This window comes from Hyla sarda, chromosome 6 (assembly GCF_029499605.1).
Source record: "Hyla sarda isolate aHylSar1 chromosome 6, aHylSar1.hap1, whole genome shotgun sequence".
NCBI classification, from domain to species: domain Eukaryota; kingdom Metazoa; phylum Chordata; class Amphibia; order Anura; family Hylidae; genus Hyla; species Hyla sarda.
The window spans coordinates 127,011,502-127,026,470 of NC_079194.1; the positions used below are offsets into that span (position 1 = coordinate 127,011,502).

Genomic DNA, 14,969 nt, shown 5'->3' on the forward strand with positions numbered 1-14,969 from the left:
AAAATAAAACCTCTGAAGATAAGTCTAAGGCACAATTCGGGAGCTTGAGGAGCAGTACATGCAACAGGAAGACCAAAGTCCTAAAACCACGGAGCAACCTTGGGCAGGCAGTCCATTAGTGCCTAGTCAGGCACAGCCTTCCAAGGGATGGAAGGAAGGGTACAAACAGGAGAGCAGCAATGGGAGCAGGGTCAAGGGTCTCATGGCTGGGAAGGGAGCTCCGTCCAGCAGATGTAGGGGGCAAGAGAGCAGCCGAAAATCTCAGAGATGAGGGGGAGCGGGGGCCATCTCCTAGAGCTGGGCAAAATTCAGGGCAGTCCCAAACTTGAAGGAACTCACAGTGGAGCATCTGAGTCCCTAAACCAACGGAGTATCTTGTATCCATCCATGTGCAATCCAGCACAGTGTTCCGAGGAATGGAGGGAGAGGGATGAACAGGGCAGCAGTGGTGGGTTCAGGGTGCAGGGCCACAGGTTGAGGGAAGGGAAAGGGAGCTCTGTCCAGCAGATCAGGGGGGCAGGATATTAACGGAGAGTCACAGGGATGGGGGGACAGGGGCCAACTCCCAGTACTAGAGAAAGTGCAGGATAGTCTCAAACTTAAAACTCACGGCACCATGTCCGCAGCAGTGCAGGATAGAATGACCCCTCAGCTCCGATCCAAGTAGAAAGGGAAAAGTGCAGGTCTCGGAAAACTGCTAATCTCCAGCAAGATCCACGATCAGTCAGTCGCCTCTCAGGTGGCGGGACAGCCACTCATCCGCCTCCTGTGGGGACGTGAAGAACACTGTCTGGTCTCCATCTACAATCCGCAAACGGGCAAGATAGGCCATAGAATACAGGATACCTTCAGCTTTCATCCGTCCCTTCACTGCAGCAAAGGTGGCACATCTGCGCTGAAGATCTGAGGAGAAGTCAGAGTAGATGGACACCCTCGCATTACCAAAGGTGAGATACGGGAGCCTCCAAGCTGCCCGCAGTGCCACATCTCTGTCGTTGCAATTTAGGAGCCCGGCGAGAAACGGCCTTGGTGGAGCTTCAGGTAGAGGGGGCCGGGCAGGTACTCTGTGAGCCCTTTCCACTGCAAATGCTGAGGAGAAGGGTGCATCAGGAAAAAGTTCTTTCAGCCACCGCTCCATAAAGACACTGGGGTTTTGGCCCTCAGCTCTCTCCGGAAGGCCTATTACCTCAGGTTGTTCCGACGCAGCCAGTTCTCCAGGTCATCATTTTTCTGTTTAGCTAATTCCACCTGGGATCGGAAGGGTAGCAATGGATTCAGGTACCAGAGCCACTGTGTCTTCCACCGCAGAGATGCGTCGTACAGTCTCAGATACCTTGTCCCTCAGCGTCTGGAGATCATGGCGTAGTAGGCCCACATCCACCTTTAGCTCCTCCAGTTTGCCCGTAAGAGAAGTATTGAAAGTTTGGATAGGCGAGAGCAGGAGCTCACTCACTTCTTTGAGGGTAAGTTCCTCCGGGTCCTCAAGACTTTCGACCGGGGAGCCAGGCTGCGCCACAGGTGCAGGAGAGGAGCGCACCTCCAGGAGCTTCTCAGCCGCTTATATATTGGAATTCCTGTTCAGATCCACTTTAGGGCCCATCTTCCCGGTCTTGACCCTCTGTGTAGTGGTCCGTTAAGCCAGGATGTGCAGTCAGGATAGTATATTAGCAGGTTCGAAGCGGGAGCACTCACAGCATGCGACCACTTATACCAAACGCCAGGCCACACCCCTGACCACATCCTTGTCACCCATTTAGACAAGGGACTAAAGTGGCGGGGTATCAGGGCAGGTGAGTATAGTTTTGTTTACATTGGACAACCCATTTAAGTGGACTCTGTTAGCTGCAATTCACGTTCCAAACTGCTAAAAATGTTAGGGCTCATTTACACTAGGCGAAATCCTCAAGGAATATTAATGAGGAATTCCTTGTGGATTTGCCTTGCTGCACGGTTAATCAATGGGACTTCGAATTTCAGCACTTTTTTCCGAAGAAAGGGAACAAAAGTCAGAGAAGAAATTTTCCTCATTGAATTCAAAGAGTAAACATACCATTTCATAGCTGTTAGTGCAAGGTGACATGGTACCTTTCGTATATCTGTCTGTTTCCATAAGATAGAAAAATGCTTTTATTCTCTGGTGCTAAGTGTCAAAGTTTCCTTTCCAATCCCCTGGTGTGATGACGGCCGGAACGCCTCCCTGCTCCCCTTCCCATTCCTGCCCCTGCTTGATTAACAGTCAGTTGGAAGCTGAGCCCTGTTATCCAAATCTCACACCTGTTTACAAGTCATATAATAAATTACAATCACACAATGCATGACTGTCAATCAAGCAGGATTGGGGGGGGGGGGGGGGGGATTCGTTCCAGCCCTCAGCACTTCGGCTGCTTGGGAATCCTTCTGTGACTTTTGGCACTAGAGAATATATAAAGCTATAGGAACCACTTGCAGCAGACTCTGAGTTTCAATAAAAATATATTTTATTAGCTTACATTAAAAACATACACAAAACACAATCACATACAGTGGGGAAAAAAGTATTTAATCAGCCACCAATTTTGCAAGTTCTCCCACTTAAAAAGATGAGAGATGCCTGTAATTTTCATCATAGGTATACCTCAACTATGAGAGACATAATGAGAAAAAATCCATAAAATCACATTGTCTGGTATTAAAATAATTTATCTACAAATTATGGTGGAAAATAAGTATTTGGTCACCTACAAACAAGCAAGATTCCTGACTCACACAGACCTGTAACTTCTTCTTTAACCCCTTAACGACGCAGGACGTAAATGTACGTCCTGGTGAGCTGGTACTTAACGCACCAGGACATACATTTACGTCCTAAGCATAACCGCGAGCATCGGAGTGATGCCCGGATCATGCGTGGCAGGTTCCGGCTGCTTATCGCAGCCAGGGACCTGCCCGTAATAGATCCGATCATCCAGCACGGCAGACGGAGATCCCCTCACCTGGCTTCGCTGCCTTCCCGGCGTCTTCTGCTCTGATCTGCCTTCCCGCAGACCAGAGCAGAAGATGACCGATAATGCTGATCAGTGCTATGTCCTATACATAGCACTGAACAGGATTAGCAATCGAGTGATTGCTATAAATAGTCCCCTATGGGGACTATTAAAGTGTAAAAATAAAAGTTAAAAAATAAAGTAAAAAAAATTTGAAAAACCCCCTCCCCCAATAAAAACATAAATTGTCCCAGTTTCCCTATTTCACCCCCAAAAAGTGTTAAAAAAATATTTTATATACATATTTGGTATCGCCGCGTGCATAAATATCTGAACTATTAAAATAAGATGTTAATGATACCGTACGGTGAACGGCGTGAACGTAAAAATAAAAAAAGTCCGAAATAGATACTTTTTTATAACATTTTATTCAGAAAAAATTAATAAAAAATAGATTAAAAGTTTTATATAAGCAAATATGGTATCAATAAAAAGTAAAGATCACGGCGCAAAAGATGAGCCCTCATACCGCCACTTATATGGAAAAATGAAAAAGTTATAGGTCTTCAAATAGGGGATTTTAAACATACTAATTTGGTTAAAAAGTTAGCAATTTTTTTAAAGCACAACAGTAATATAAAAGTAGTTATCATGGGTATCATTTTAATCGTACTGACCCAAAGAATAAAGAACACATGTAATTTTTACCGTAAATTGTACGGCGTGAAAGCGGAACCTTCCAAAATTAGCAAAATTGCGGTTTTCTTTTTAATTTCCCCACACAAATAGTATTTTTTTGGTTGCGCCATACATTTTATGGTAAAGTGAGTGATGGCATTACAATGGACAACTGGTCATGCAAAAAACAAGCCCTCATACTAGTCTGTGGATGAAAATATAAAAAAGTTATGATTTTTTGAAGGCAAGGAGGAAAAAACTAAAACGTAAAAATTAAATTGTCTGCGTCCTTAAGGCCCAAATGGGCTGAGTCCCTAAGGGGTTAAGAGTCTCCTCTGTCCTTCACTCGTTACCTGTATTAATGGCACCTGTTTGAACTTGTTATCAGTATAAAAGACACCTGTCCACAAACTCAAACAGTCACACTCCAAGCTCCAATATGGACAAGACCAAAGAGCTGTCGAAGGACACCAGAAACAAAATTGTAGACCTGCACCAGGCTGGGAAAACTGAATCTGGAATAGGCAAGCAGCTTGGTGTGAAGAAATCAACTGTGGGAGCAATTATTAGAAAAATGAAAAACATACAAGACCACTGATAATCGCCCTCGATCTGGGGCTCCACGCAAAATCTCACCCCACACTGTCAAAATGATCACAAGAACGGTGAGCAAAAATCCCAGAACCACACGTGGCGCCCACCCCTATGACCGTTTCGGATATGGTCCTTCCTCAAGGGGTCGAGAAGGAGGTTCAGAAGGACTAGAGAATATAAAAGCATTATTCTATTTTATGGAAGTAAAGTCAGATATATAAAAGGCACCTGGGGGGGGGGGGGGGGGGGGATTTATCATTGTGTAAATCAAGTTATTTTTATCCCCGTTTGCCTGGTTGAACGTGATGTCGATTTCCCCCACATTTATCAAAGAACTGCATGTTCTTCATAAATGGGCAAGTAGCTTAGATGTAGACGAGTTTCTAAGTGTGCTCCACGTTGGTGTTAGATTGCGCAAAAAAATTGCGACAGCATACAATGTCATCCTACATTCAAGTTGTTTTCATTACTTTTTCACAATTTTCTGAGTGCAACCTGTGTGAATGTCATATGCAATTGTTGCCATTGGGAATCCACACCATAGGTTGCACTGTCATCTACAGTACAGAATCAAGGAGCCAGGGTGAAAAAATGTGGAAACTTGGGGTGACTCCTCCGCATACAAGCTGCTAATCCGAGTGTACGATTTTAAGCCTGTTCACTGGGGATTCTATGATGGATTTTTCTGAGGGGAAAAATAAACATACCCTATAGGTCAGTGTTTATCAACCAATGTGCATCCAGCTGTTCCAAAACTACAACTCCCAGCATAGGTGTTGGTAAATCCATCCGGTGTTCAGCTCATAAAGGTGGATTCAGAGCAGATACATTGCAGAAAACTGTGAACAGGACTAAGTCAGGACCAGGACAGGTTTCCAGGCAGTGAATGAAAATGAGGATGTTTCTATTCACTGACAGCAACTAAAAACCTTGAAATTGTTAAAGTATTTAAATACAAATGTGTATCCGAAGTTAGCAAAAAAAAAAAGAATATATATATATATTTATAGTGAATTTGAGAAGCCGTTTGAGTTGCAGTATCTTGTAATACCTTTTTTATTGGACTAACAGCATTTCGTAGAGACAAGATTTCGGGATTCCTCCCTTTATCAAGTCCCTTTATCAAGATTTGCTTTGGACTTGATAAAGGGAGGAATCCTGAAATCTTGTCTCTACAAAATGCTGTTAGTCCAATAAAAAAAGGTATTACAAGATACTGCAACATTTTATGATTTGCAGCTATATATTTATATCAACATATATATGCACAGTACCTGGAAATAAAGCTCCAGATGGCATATTAATTCACAGTTTACATGAATATGTTGCCCAGTCCAGGTCTGAAGATGACAGCTGTGCGACTATGAAGGTAAATAACAGGACTTAAGTATGATACAGCCAATATATTTGCTTTTCACACTTGTGCAAACACATCACTCCTAACAGGGACCGCTGCAATACACAAGGAATTCATTACAATAAAGAGGGAAAGACCACATGCAAACAAAATATAAGAGCAATGACAGGAAATGTTCTATCCTATCAGTATCAGCATAAGAAAACACAAGTACAAACATTTTACAATGGAGGACTGCCTGGAATAGGTCCCTGGGGTCAGCTACAATGGCCACGGTCACTTCCATCCTTCAGATCAGAACAAAGGGGTTTCTTTACATTACCTGGTTGTGTAGATGCAGCACTACAGATGTCCCCGTATTTCACCTCCTCACTGATTTTCATCACTTCTGGTGCCTTGGGATACGCTCAAAATTCCATTGGCCTTTCCTATAAATATGCAGTGGACTAAAGGGTGCTAAAACTTTCCTGTGAGACTCCATGTAAGTCACATCCACAGGTCATTTCCAGTTTTTGCTTTCGACTTTGTTTAATATCTTTTTTTCCATTTTGCAGACCTCCTGTGGAAAATCTGAATTAGAGATGATGTTGGCTAAAGTTGCTGTCTGTGGCATCGTCCTGTTTTGTCTTCTGTGGACGGAGGATGTGGAGGCAGGATCAAGCTTCTTAAGTCCATCAGATATGCAGAAAAATGCGGTAAGAGGGCATGCAGTATTATACAGGTAAAACGCACTCCAGTGCAGTGGTCTCCTTACTTTAGCTCTCCAGCTGTTGCAAAACAATGCGGCTGTCGAGGTTTGCCTGTAGTTTTATAACAGCTGGCAAACCATAGCTTGGAGATCGCTGTCGTAGACTATGTTCACTTCATGCTTTTTAAAGGAGTTCTGTAGTGAAACATAACTTATCCCCTTTCCAAAGAATAGGGGATAAGTTATCGACTGCTGGGACCCCCGTGATCTCCTGAACAGGGCCCCGGCAGTCTGCTGGAAGGGGGCCTGCTGACCCCCCACACGGAGCGACGGCGGACATGCCCCCTCCATGTATCCCATAGAGATACATGGAGGGGGCATGTCAGGTGTGGCTTCCTGCAGGGGTCGGAACGGGCGCTTCCAGCAGACTGCCGTGGACCCGTTTAAGAGATCACAGGTAGAGATGAGCGAACTTACAGTAAATTTGATTCGTCACAAACTTCTCGGCTCGGCAGTTGATGACTTATCCTGCATAAATTAGTTCAGCTTTCAGGTCCTCCCGTTGGCTGGAAAAGGTTGATACAGTCCTAGGAAAGAGTCTCCTAGGACTGTATCCACCTTTTCCAGCCCACCGGAGCACCTGAAAGCTGAACTAATTTATGCAGGATAAGTCATCAACTGCCGAGCCGAGAAGTTCGTGGCGAATCGAATTTACTGTAAGTTCGCTCATCTCTACTGCTGACTAAAAATACAGGTTGTGTATAAAATAAGTGACATATCGTTTCCTTGCTTTATATTGCACATTTCCTTCTTTTTAACTGAGCTGTATTCTCGAAAATATGCTAAAAATTATAGTTGTCAAATAAGACAAAAAAAATAAAAACTTGTAAAATATTAAAAATACCTGTTAACTAGACAAGTAATGCTGATTTCTCTTTCAGTTATCTTAGCAGTCACTGCATATAAAGCAGGTTCAGAATCTGAGCCCACTCCATATGTCAGTGGTCTTCAACCTGCGGACCTCCAGGTGTTTCAAAACTACAACTCCCAGCATGCCCGGACAGCCAACGGCTGTCCGGGCATGCTGGGAGTTGTAGTTTTGCGACATCTGGAGGTCCGCAGGTTGAAGACCACTGCCCTATGTGGTGATGCCGGTTGTATATTACAGACAACACTTACTGTTAGGATCGGATGTAGAGGGAGCTGATACAACCAATGCACCTCCAGTAATGTTCAAATGATTTAACATTAATTGTAATTTTTTTACTACCATAAAATCTCTTTCCTATAGTCAAAAGCAGCAGAACCAATTCAGAATATTCTGTTTTACTGTAATGATAGGACAGGTGATATAAATTAACCATTTAATTCCATATGACACTTCCTACTTCTAACGACAAACTTCAAGGTTTGCTGTATAACTGTTTTATTGGTTGGGAAATATGTGCTGCTGCTTTGGACTAAAGGAAAGGTAATTTAGGGTGAGTTAAAAAATTACACTTTCCTTTACATCCTAAAGCAGCACCAATGGGGATTTAGAAATGAAGGAGGGGGGGGGGGGGGGGGCTTGCTATGCACTGCAGTACCATTCTGCTGAAGATTGGTTGTCTAGCTTTTCCAATGTCCATTCTGTAGTACTTCACAAAATGTGTGAGACAGAGACCGATGTGCAATTTCACCACTCTGGTCAGTAGGGATTAATCCCCCCCAATGATAAAAAAAGACTCTTCTGTGGGTGAGTGAGCTCTTGTGGATGAGGTTCTTGTACTCAGCTTGCGTACAGCAAACGGAAATGTTCTCCCCTATCCATCTGGATAAGCAGCCCAGATACGTTAAGACACTTGTTCTTCCTTATGAAAGAAAGTAAGAACATCTCTTTCATATCTCGTTGGTGCGCTCCACATAGATGTTTTAGGGTTCTGTCTACATGAAGAGAGTACAGTCTCTTCTGCAAACCCAGTAATTCAATCTGATGGTCAATGTTGTTGAAGGAAACCTTAGCATAGAATGAGGTTAAAGTTCTCAAGAGAACTCTAAGTAAAATTATCTAAGGGTCAATGGCTGCTAAAGCATGGATCCCACTAAGGGTCAATGGCTGCTAAAGCATGGATCCCACTAAGGGTCAATGGCTGCTAAAGCATGGATCCCACTAAGGGTCAATGGCTGCTAAAGCATGGATCCCACTAATGGTCAATGGCTGCTAAAGCATGGATCCCACTAATGCATTTAGTAGGGGGTTATGGACACAAGAAAGAAGACCTTGAGATATAAATGGTTTAAATCTGAAGCTCAAATGGGGCTTGACAGACTTAGGGTACGTTCACACGTGCGGATTTTTTAGCGGGTTTTCCGCTGCGTATTTGAAAGTGGGCGGGCTCTTCTCGGCTGTCCGCAGCAGATTTTCCGCGGCGGAATGTACACTGCGAAAAATCCGCCGCAAGCCCCATTGAAGTCAGTAGGGACTGTGGCGGATTTTCCGCAGCGTAAATTCCGCCGCGAAAAATCTAGAGAAGAGCCCGCCCACTTTCAAATATGCAGCGGAAAACCCGCTAAAAAATCTGCGCGTGTGAACGTACCCTTAGTCTAGAAACAAGACTGAGGTCCTTTCATATGAATCTCCTCTTGTAGGAAATTTTAGATAGTAGTAGAGGGAAAATGATCTTGCTTTATCCAGCTCCAGCCAGAGAAGACTCTCCTAATCCTCTAGATTGTGTCAGAGGACAGACTAGACCAAAACTTCAAGGCCATAAAGGTAAGGACGAAATTGGCCATCCTGAGTCACTAGATATGTTATTTGTGGACAGTTCTTTTAATCTGTTGGGAGTCCCAGTGATCATAAACCTATCACCTATAGATAGACACTGTTAGTGGGCAAACACCTGTATAGGATTTGTTGCTTATGACTTGGTGCCAGATACCACTAAACCTTGGCAGGGCATGCCAGGCCTCAGAGGGTCTGTGGGAGCGGTTTTACAGCATAAAGGAGATTCATAGTTTTAATCTTATGACTGATAGGTGTATATGAAAAAGCCAAACATGAAATATTTCCTGTAACCCTGTGTTGGGTCCTTAAATACCATCATTTAAAAAAATGTTTTTATACTAAAGAATTAAGAAAAAAAATGTAACCTTTTATACATTTTTTCCAGGGAAAGAAGCTGCCAAAAAAGCTGCCATACACCATGAGCCGCAGGGAGGCTGTAGACTCTTGGGGGAATCCTGTGGATGAACATTCAGAAGACCAGGAAGAGATTGGGGTCTGTAGTTTAGTGTTAAATAGCGGGGTTCACCCCTGTGATCATCTGGTACTACCGTAGCAGCCAATGGTGCACAGCTTTGTAGTATTACATGGAGACCAATGACATTTATGAGGGCTGTGTACCACATGGTTTTGCCAAGACCTGTACCAAGAGTTGCCCTCTGCTGCTGGTTCTTTACTTACATTAGAATGTTCTCAATTCCAGGTGACAATCCCTTTGGATATTAACCTGAAGCTGACTCAGGAACAGTTCAAGAGGCAGAAAGCCGCCATAGAAAACCTTCTGCTCGGACTGTTCTCCCTCGGCTCAGCTCAAGGTACAAACAATTCTATTTTGTGGTTTGCATGTGATGATGTTACAAATATCACAGTATAAAGCATACATATACATAAGCACAAAGTAATCCCCACTACTCCAATGTTTGTACTCTGCAGTGACAGAGGAGGTGTATGATGTATGGAGGTCTATAATGGAAAAAAAACCTTTGAGTGTATTAAATGGGTTCCATGTTTAAAAGGGGGGTAGGAGTCCCAAACACAATTATTTAAAGAAAAACCTGCAGAAGAATTACCTGCACTGACCTGAATATACAGGTAGATAGTGCAGGTGACCCTGTTTATAGCGCTTCTTTCTGGGTTGAAATAGAGGAGCTGGAAGATATTCATCTTGTTACTAATATGGTTTTTACTTCTTGACTGCACTGGAGGAGGCTACTGCTGTATGCTTAATGCTTTCTCCCACCCACTCCAGAAATATCCATCCCCTCTTCCTCAGCATGTCCATGAAGGGGGTAGAGTTAATGGCTGAAGGAGGTGGGAGAAAGCATTGCATATATTGCAGCAGCAGCCACCTCCCTGTGCAGTTAACCCCTTAAGGACTGAGCGATTTCACGTTTTTCCATTTTCTTTTTTTCCACTTTGCCTTTAAAAATCATAACCCTTTCAATTTTGCACCTAAAAATCTGTATTATGGCTTATTTTTGTCACCACCAATTCTACTTTACAGTGACAGTCATTTTACTGAAAAATCCACAGCGAAATGGAAAAAAAAATCATTGTGCGACAAACTTGAAGAAAAAATGCCATTTTGTAAATTTTGGGTGCTTCCGTTTCTACACAGTACATTTTTCGGTAAAAATTACTCCTCTTTATTCTGTAGGTCCATACGGTTAAAATGATACCCTACTTATATAGGTTTGATTTTGTATTACTTCAGAAAAAAATCATAAATACATGCAGGAAAATGTATACGTTTAAAATTGTCATTTTCTGTGCCCTATAACTTTTTAATTTTTCTGTGTTCAGGGCGCTATGAGAGCTCATTTTTTGCGCTGGGATCTGAAGTTTTTAGCGGTACCATTTTTGTTCTGATCAGACTTTTTGATCACTTTTTAGTGGTATAAAAAGTGATAAAAAATTAGCTCTTTTGGATTTTAGAATTTTTTTGCGCGTACACCATTGAACGTGCGGTTTTAAAAGTGATATATTTTTATAATTCAGACATTTCCGCACGCGGTGATACCACATATGTTTATTTTTATTTACACTGTTTTATTTTGTTACTAGGAAATGCCGGGTGATTTAAACTTTTAATTCAGAAGGGAATACCTGAAAGGGTTAACTTTTTTTTTTACACTTTTTTTTGCGAGCTCATAGCTCCTATAGGGACCTATGAGCTTGCAATGGCTGATTGTATACACAGATTGTTGCCTTGCCGTTGCATGGCAACAAGCTGTGTAATCGGCGGTTGATTGCTCCAGCCTGTAACTCAGGCATGGAGCAATCAATCAGAGCCCAGACACCGACGGAAGAAGGTGGGGACCTTCTTCTCTCCGGGTAGCTGATCGGAGCATCACGATTTTATCACGATGACCCCGATCAGCCCGACTGAGCAGCCGGGAAGCATTTACTTTTTACTTACTATTAGTTTTGAGCGCCGCATCGGAAGGGTTAATAGTGCGTGGCCGAACGATCGCAGCCGCGTGCTATTAGCCACGGGTCCCAGCTGTGAATAGGCGCCGGGACCATCCCGCTATGATGCGAGGTCCGGGACCCCGCGTTATAGACAGGGACCGGACTTAGGACGTACTCATATGTCCTACGTCCTTAAGGGGTTAAAGGATTATTCCACTTTTTTTTTTCTTTTAGCCAATGATGCCATGTTATAATACTGTGTAATATACTTCTATACCTTGGTGCCCCGCTTTGTCCTGTTTTCATGCACTGGACCCACAATTGGAAGTGTTGTAGTGCAAGTCTTTATGTTACTGTTGCCTATGACCTTTCCCAGAATTCATCTGGCCAGAGACAATGGCCCTCATTTACTAAGAGTGTTGTGTTGGTTTCTTTGTGAGTTTTAATTCCCTACAATTTATTTTCCACGGTATTTACTAAGGTTTCCCTACATTTTCCACTTTCCCTACATTTTGCTTTTTTTAAACATGCTCTGATCTGTCTGGTTTCCTCAGCTCAAATCCACCACATTTTATGTGGAAACCTTAGTAAATATGTTTGTTTTTTTGTGAAAATGTCGGGAACACACCCCTTTCAAGGACCACGCTCACTTCCACCGGCAGCCATGCCCCTTTTTAGGGGTTTTCCCCGCAAAATTGAGTTAGTCAGGTTTTTTTCATTTCTGGCGCAGACAGAATTTCTGGCGCAATGGGACAGAATCTGGCGCCCAACCCGTCAAAACATGTTGGGTTTGCAATAGTAAATGAGGGCCAATGTGTCATAAGGTCTCCAGGGGGCAAGGCTATGCTGCAGTGGGTGGGTGTATAGCAGGGTGATTTACTGAAGTAATACTATCCACCTCCCCACTGCAGCGTAGCCATTTTCCTGAATGGCTGCACTGATTTTCACGCAGTAATAAGTGTTCGATATATCACCACCTGCACTATCTACCTGTATATTTAGGTTAGTTCCCATGATGATCCAACATACAAGCAGTCAACATATGACCGCTGCTGCCAATCAGTGGCCTTGGCATTCAGGTGTCATACTCGTGACATCATTGCTCCCATCACTGAGCTGTGCTGCCAGGAGTGCAGTTGCATGTGACTGCCAAGGTTACCAATTGACTGCAGTGGTCACGTGACAGCCGCTTGTAAATAAAGAATGGGGTGGAATTTGAAAGGTACATCTCCACAGGTTCTGAGAGGCAACAGTCTTGTTTCTTCTTGTTTTTTGGGGCCTTTTTTATTTTATTTTTATAAACATGGATAACAAATGTCCGCCAGTGAAACCTGTTACATACTACTAGGCATGTGTGAAACCAAGTTACTCTATATAAGAACCAATTATGCTACTAGCAATTAATGAAAAAAAAAAAATACAAAAATGTTATAAAAATGGTGAAATATTTTGCAGCATTAAATGACTTTCTGCTGCCTTAAACATCATCCTGTTGTATCTTATTTTATCAGCTGAGAATTTGTAAAATATCATATAATGTACCTAGTATAGTGTGTTATATCATATAATTGACTGTATTAATATATATATATAGTATAACGTGTCTCCTCTCTCGATCTCACCAGGTACACAAGAGGAGAAAGCCTAGTGGTCCTCATCCTGTACACACAGCTGTAGACGACCTCCCTATCCTGTCAGTCAATGCCTGAACCTGTCTGTGAAATAAAGTAGATATTTACAAGCAAGAAATCCATCTTGTGGAGTCATTTTTGATCTGCAGCACTTATAATATTGCATTTAAGAAAAAAAAAGGATAGCTGTAGCCAGAAGAGTAGTAATGATGTCAAGAAGTAAGGAGGGGGAGGGTATCGTGGAAGGGGCCAAGAGGGAGCGGAGGAGGAAAAGATGGAAAGAGGGGGGGGGGGGGGGGCAGGGGTGAGGACCGGTCCATGGAGGAGAAGGAAAAGCAGAGGGAGGTGGTGGGGGGTTAGGAGAGAAGGGGACAAGGTGGACAAAAAGAAGTTATTTTCTTTTTTAATTTCCTTTCTTTTCTTTTTGAATTTGCCTGACCACAGTGCTCTCTGCTGACACCTCTGTCCATTTTAGGAAAAGTCCAAAGTACGAGCAAATCCCCATAGAAAACCTCTTCTGCTCTGGACAGAGGTGTCAGGAGAGAGCACTGTGGTCAGGCAGAAAGGAAATTGAAAAAGAAAAGAACTTCTTGTGGATCATAACAGCAGCTGATAAGTACTGGAAGGATTAAGATTTTTTTAATAGAAGCAATTTACAAATCTGTTTAACTTTCTGGCACCAGTTGATTTAAAAAAAATAAATAAAAATGTTTTCCAGTGGCGTACCCCTTTAACTGTGGGCAGGTCCTTCCTGGTGTGATACCAGAGCCGTGACATGTGCTCTTATCTCAGTATCAAATACAAAAGGAAGCTGCTGCTGTGTCTCCTTCACCTGTATTCTTTACACTTACAGTATATACTCGAGTATAAGCCGAGTTTTTCAGCACGATTTTTCGTGCTGAAAACACCCCCCTCGGCTTATACTCGAGTGAACTCTCCACCCGCAGTGGTCTTCAACCTGCGGACCTCCAGAGGTTTAAAAACTACAACTCCCAGCAAGCCCGGGCAGCCATCGGCTTTCCGGGCTTGCTGGGAGTTGTAGTTTTGAAACCTCCGGAGGTCCGCAGGTTGAAGACCACTGCGGCCTTCGACATCATCCAGCCCCCTCTCACCCCCCTTTAGTTCTGCACAGTACTCACCTCCGCTCGGCGCTGGTCCGGTGCTGCAGGGCTGTCCGGTGAGGAGGTCGTCCGGTGGGATAGTGGTTCCGGGCTGCTATCTTCACCGGGGAGGCCTCTTCTAGGCGCTTCGGGCCCGGCCCCAGAATAGTCAACGACAACGACGCAGAGGTACGTTCATTGCCAACGTACTTCTGCGTCATTGTCAAGGCAACGCCTCTATTCCGGGCCCGCAGCGCGGAGAAGAGGCGCCCCCAGTGAAGATAGCAGCCCGGAACCACTATCCCACCGGACCACCTCCTCTCCGGACAGCCCTGCAGCACCGGACAGTCCTGCAGCACCGGACCAGCGCCGAACGGAGGTGAGTACTGTACAGAACTAAAGGGGGGTGAGAGGGGGCTGGATGATGTCGAAGGCCGCAGTGGTCTTCAACCTGCGGACCTCCGGAGGTTTCAAAACTACAACTCCCAGCAAGCCCGGACAGCCGATGGCTGCCCGGGCTTGCTGGGAGTTGTAGTTTTGAAACCTCTGGAGGTCCGCAGGTTGAAGACCACTGTGGGCAGATGATGAGAAGAGGATGATGAAGGGGGGGTGTGGGATGATGACAAGAGGATGATGAAGGGGGGGGGGGTGGGATGATGAAGGGGGGTGGGGATGATGACAAGGGGATGATGAAGGGGGGATGTGTGGGATGATGACAAGGGGATGATGACAGGTGATGATGATGAGGGTCTGGATGATGACAGGCGGTGATGATGATGAGGATG

The 14,969-nt window shown here is 44.0% G+C and overlaps 1 protein-coding gene across 5 annotated transcripts; it reads left to right on the forward strand.

Moving 5' to 3' along the window:
• Positions 1-238: 238 nt before the first annotated feature.
• Positions 239-14,053, forward strand: LOC130277618 (ghrelin-like). Of its 5 annotated transcripts, none has more exons than XM_056528336.1 (5): positions 239-947; positions 6,147-6,287; positions 9,430-9,537; positions 9,745-9,856; positions 13,079-13,386. In XM_056528336.1, exons 1-5 carry the CDS (start codon positions 924-926, stop codon positions 13,099-13,101), a joined length of 408 nt encoding a protein of 135 aa, XP_056384311.1. In that variant the 5' UTR covers positions 239-923; the 3' UTR covers positions 13,102-13,386. The 5 variants fall into 5 exon arrangements, with proteins under 5 accessions (XP_056384311.1, XP_056384312.1, XP_056384313.1 ...); XM_056528337.1 differs by having other exon boundaries at positions 942-1,041; positions 13,079-14,053; XM_056528338.1 differs by lacking the exon at positions 239-947 and adding an exon at positions 1,078-1,278 and having other exon boundaries at positions 13,079-14,053.
• The last annotated feature ends 916 nt before the right edge of the window (positions 14,054-14,969 follow it).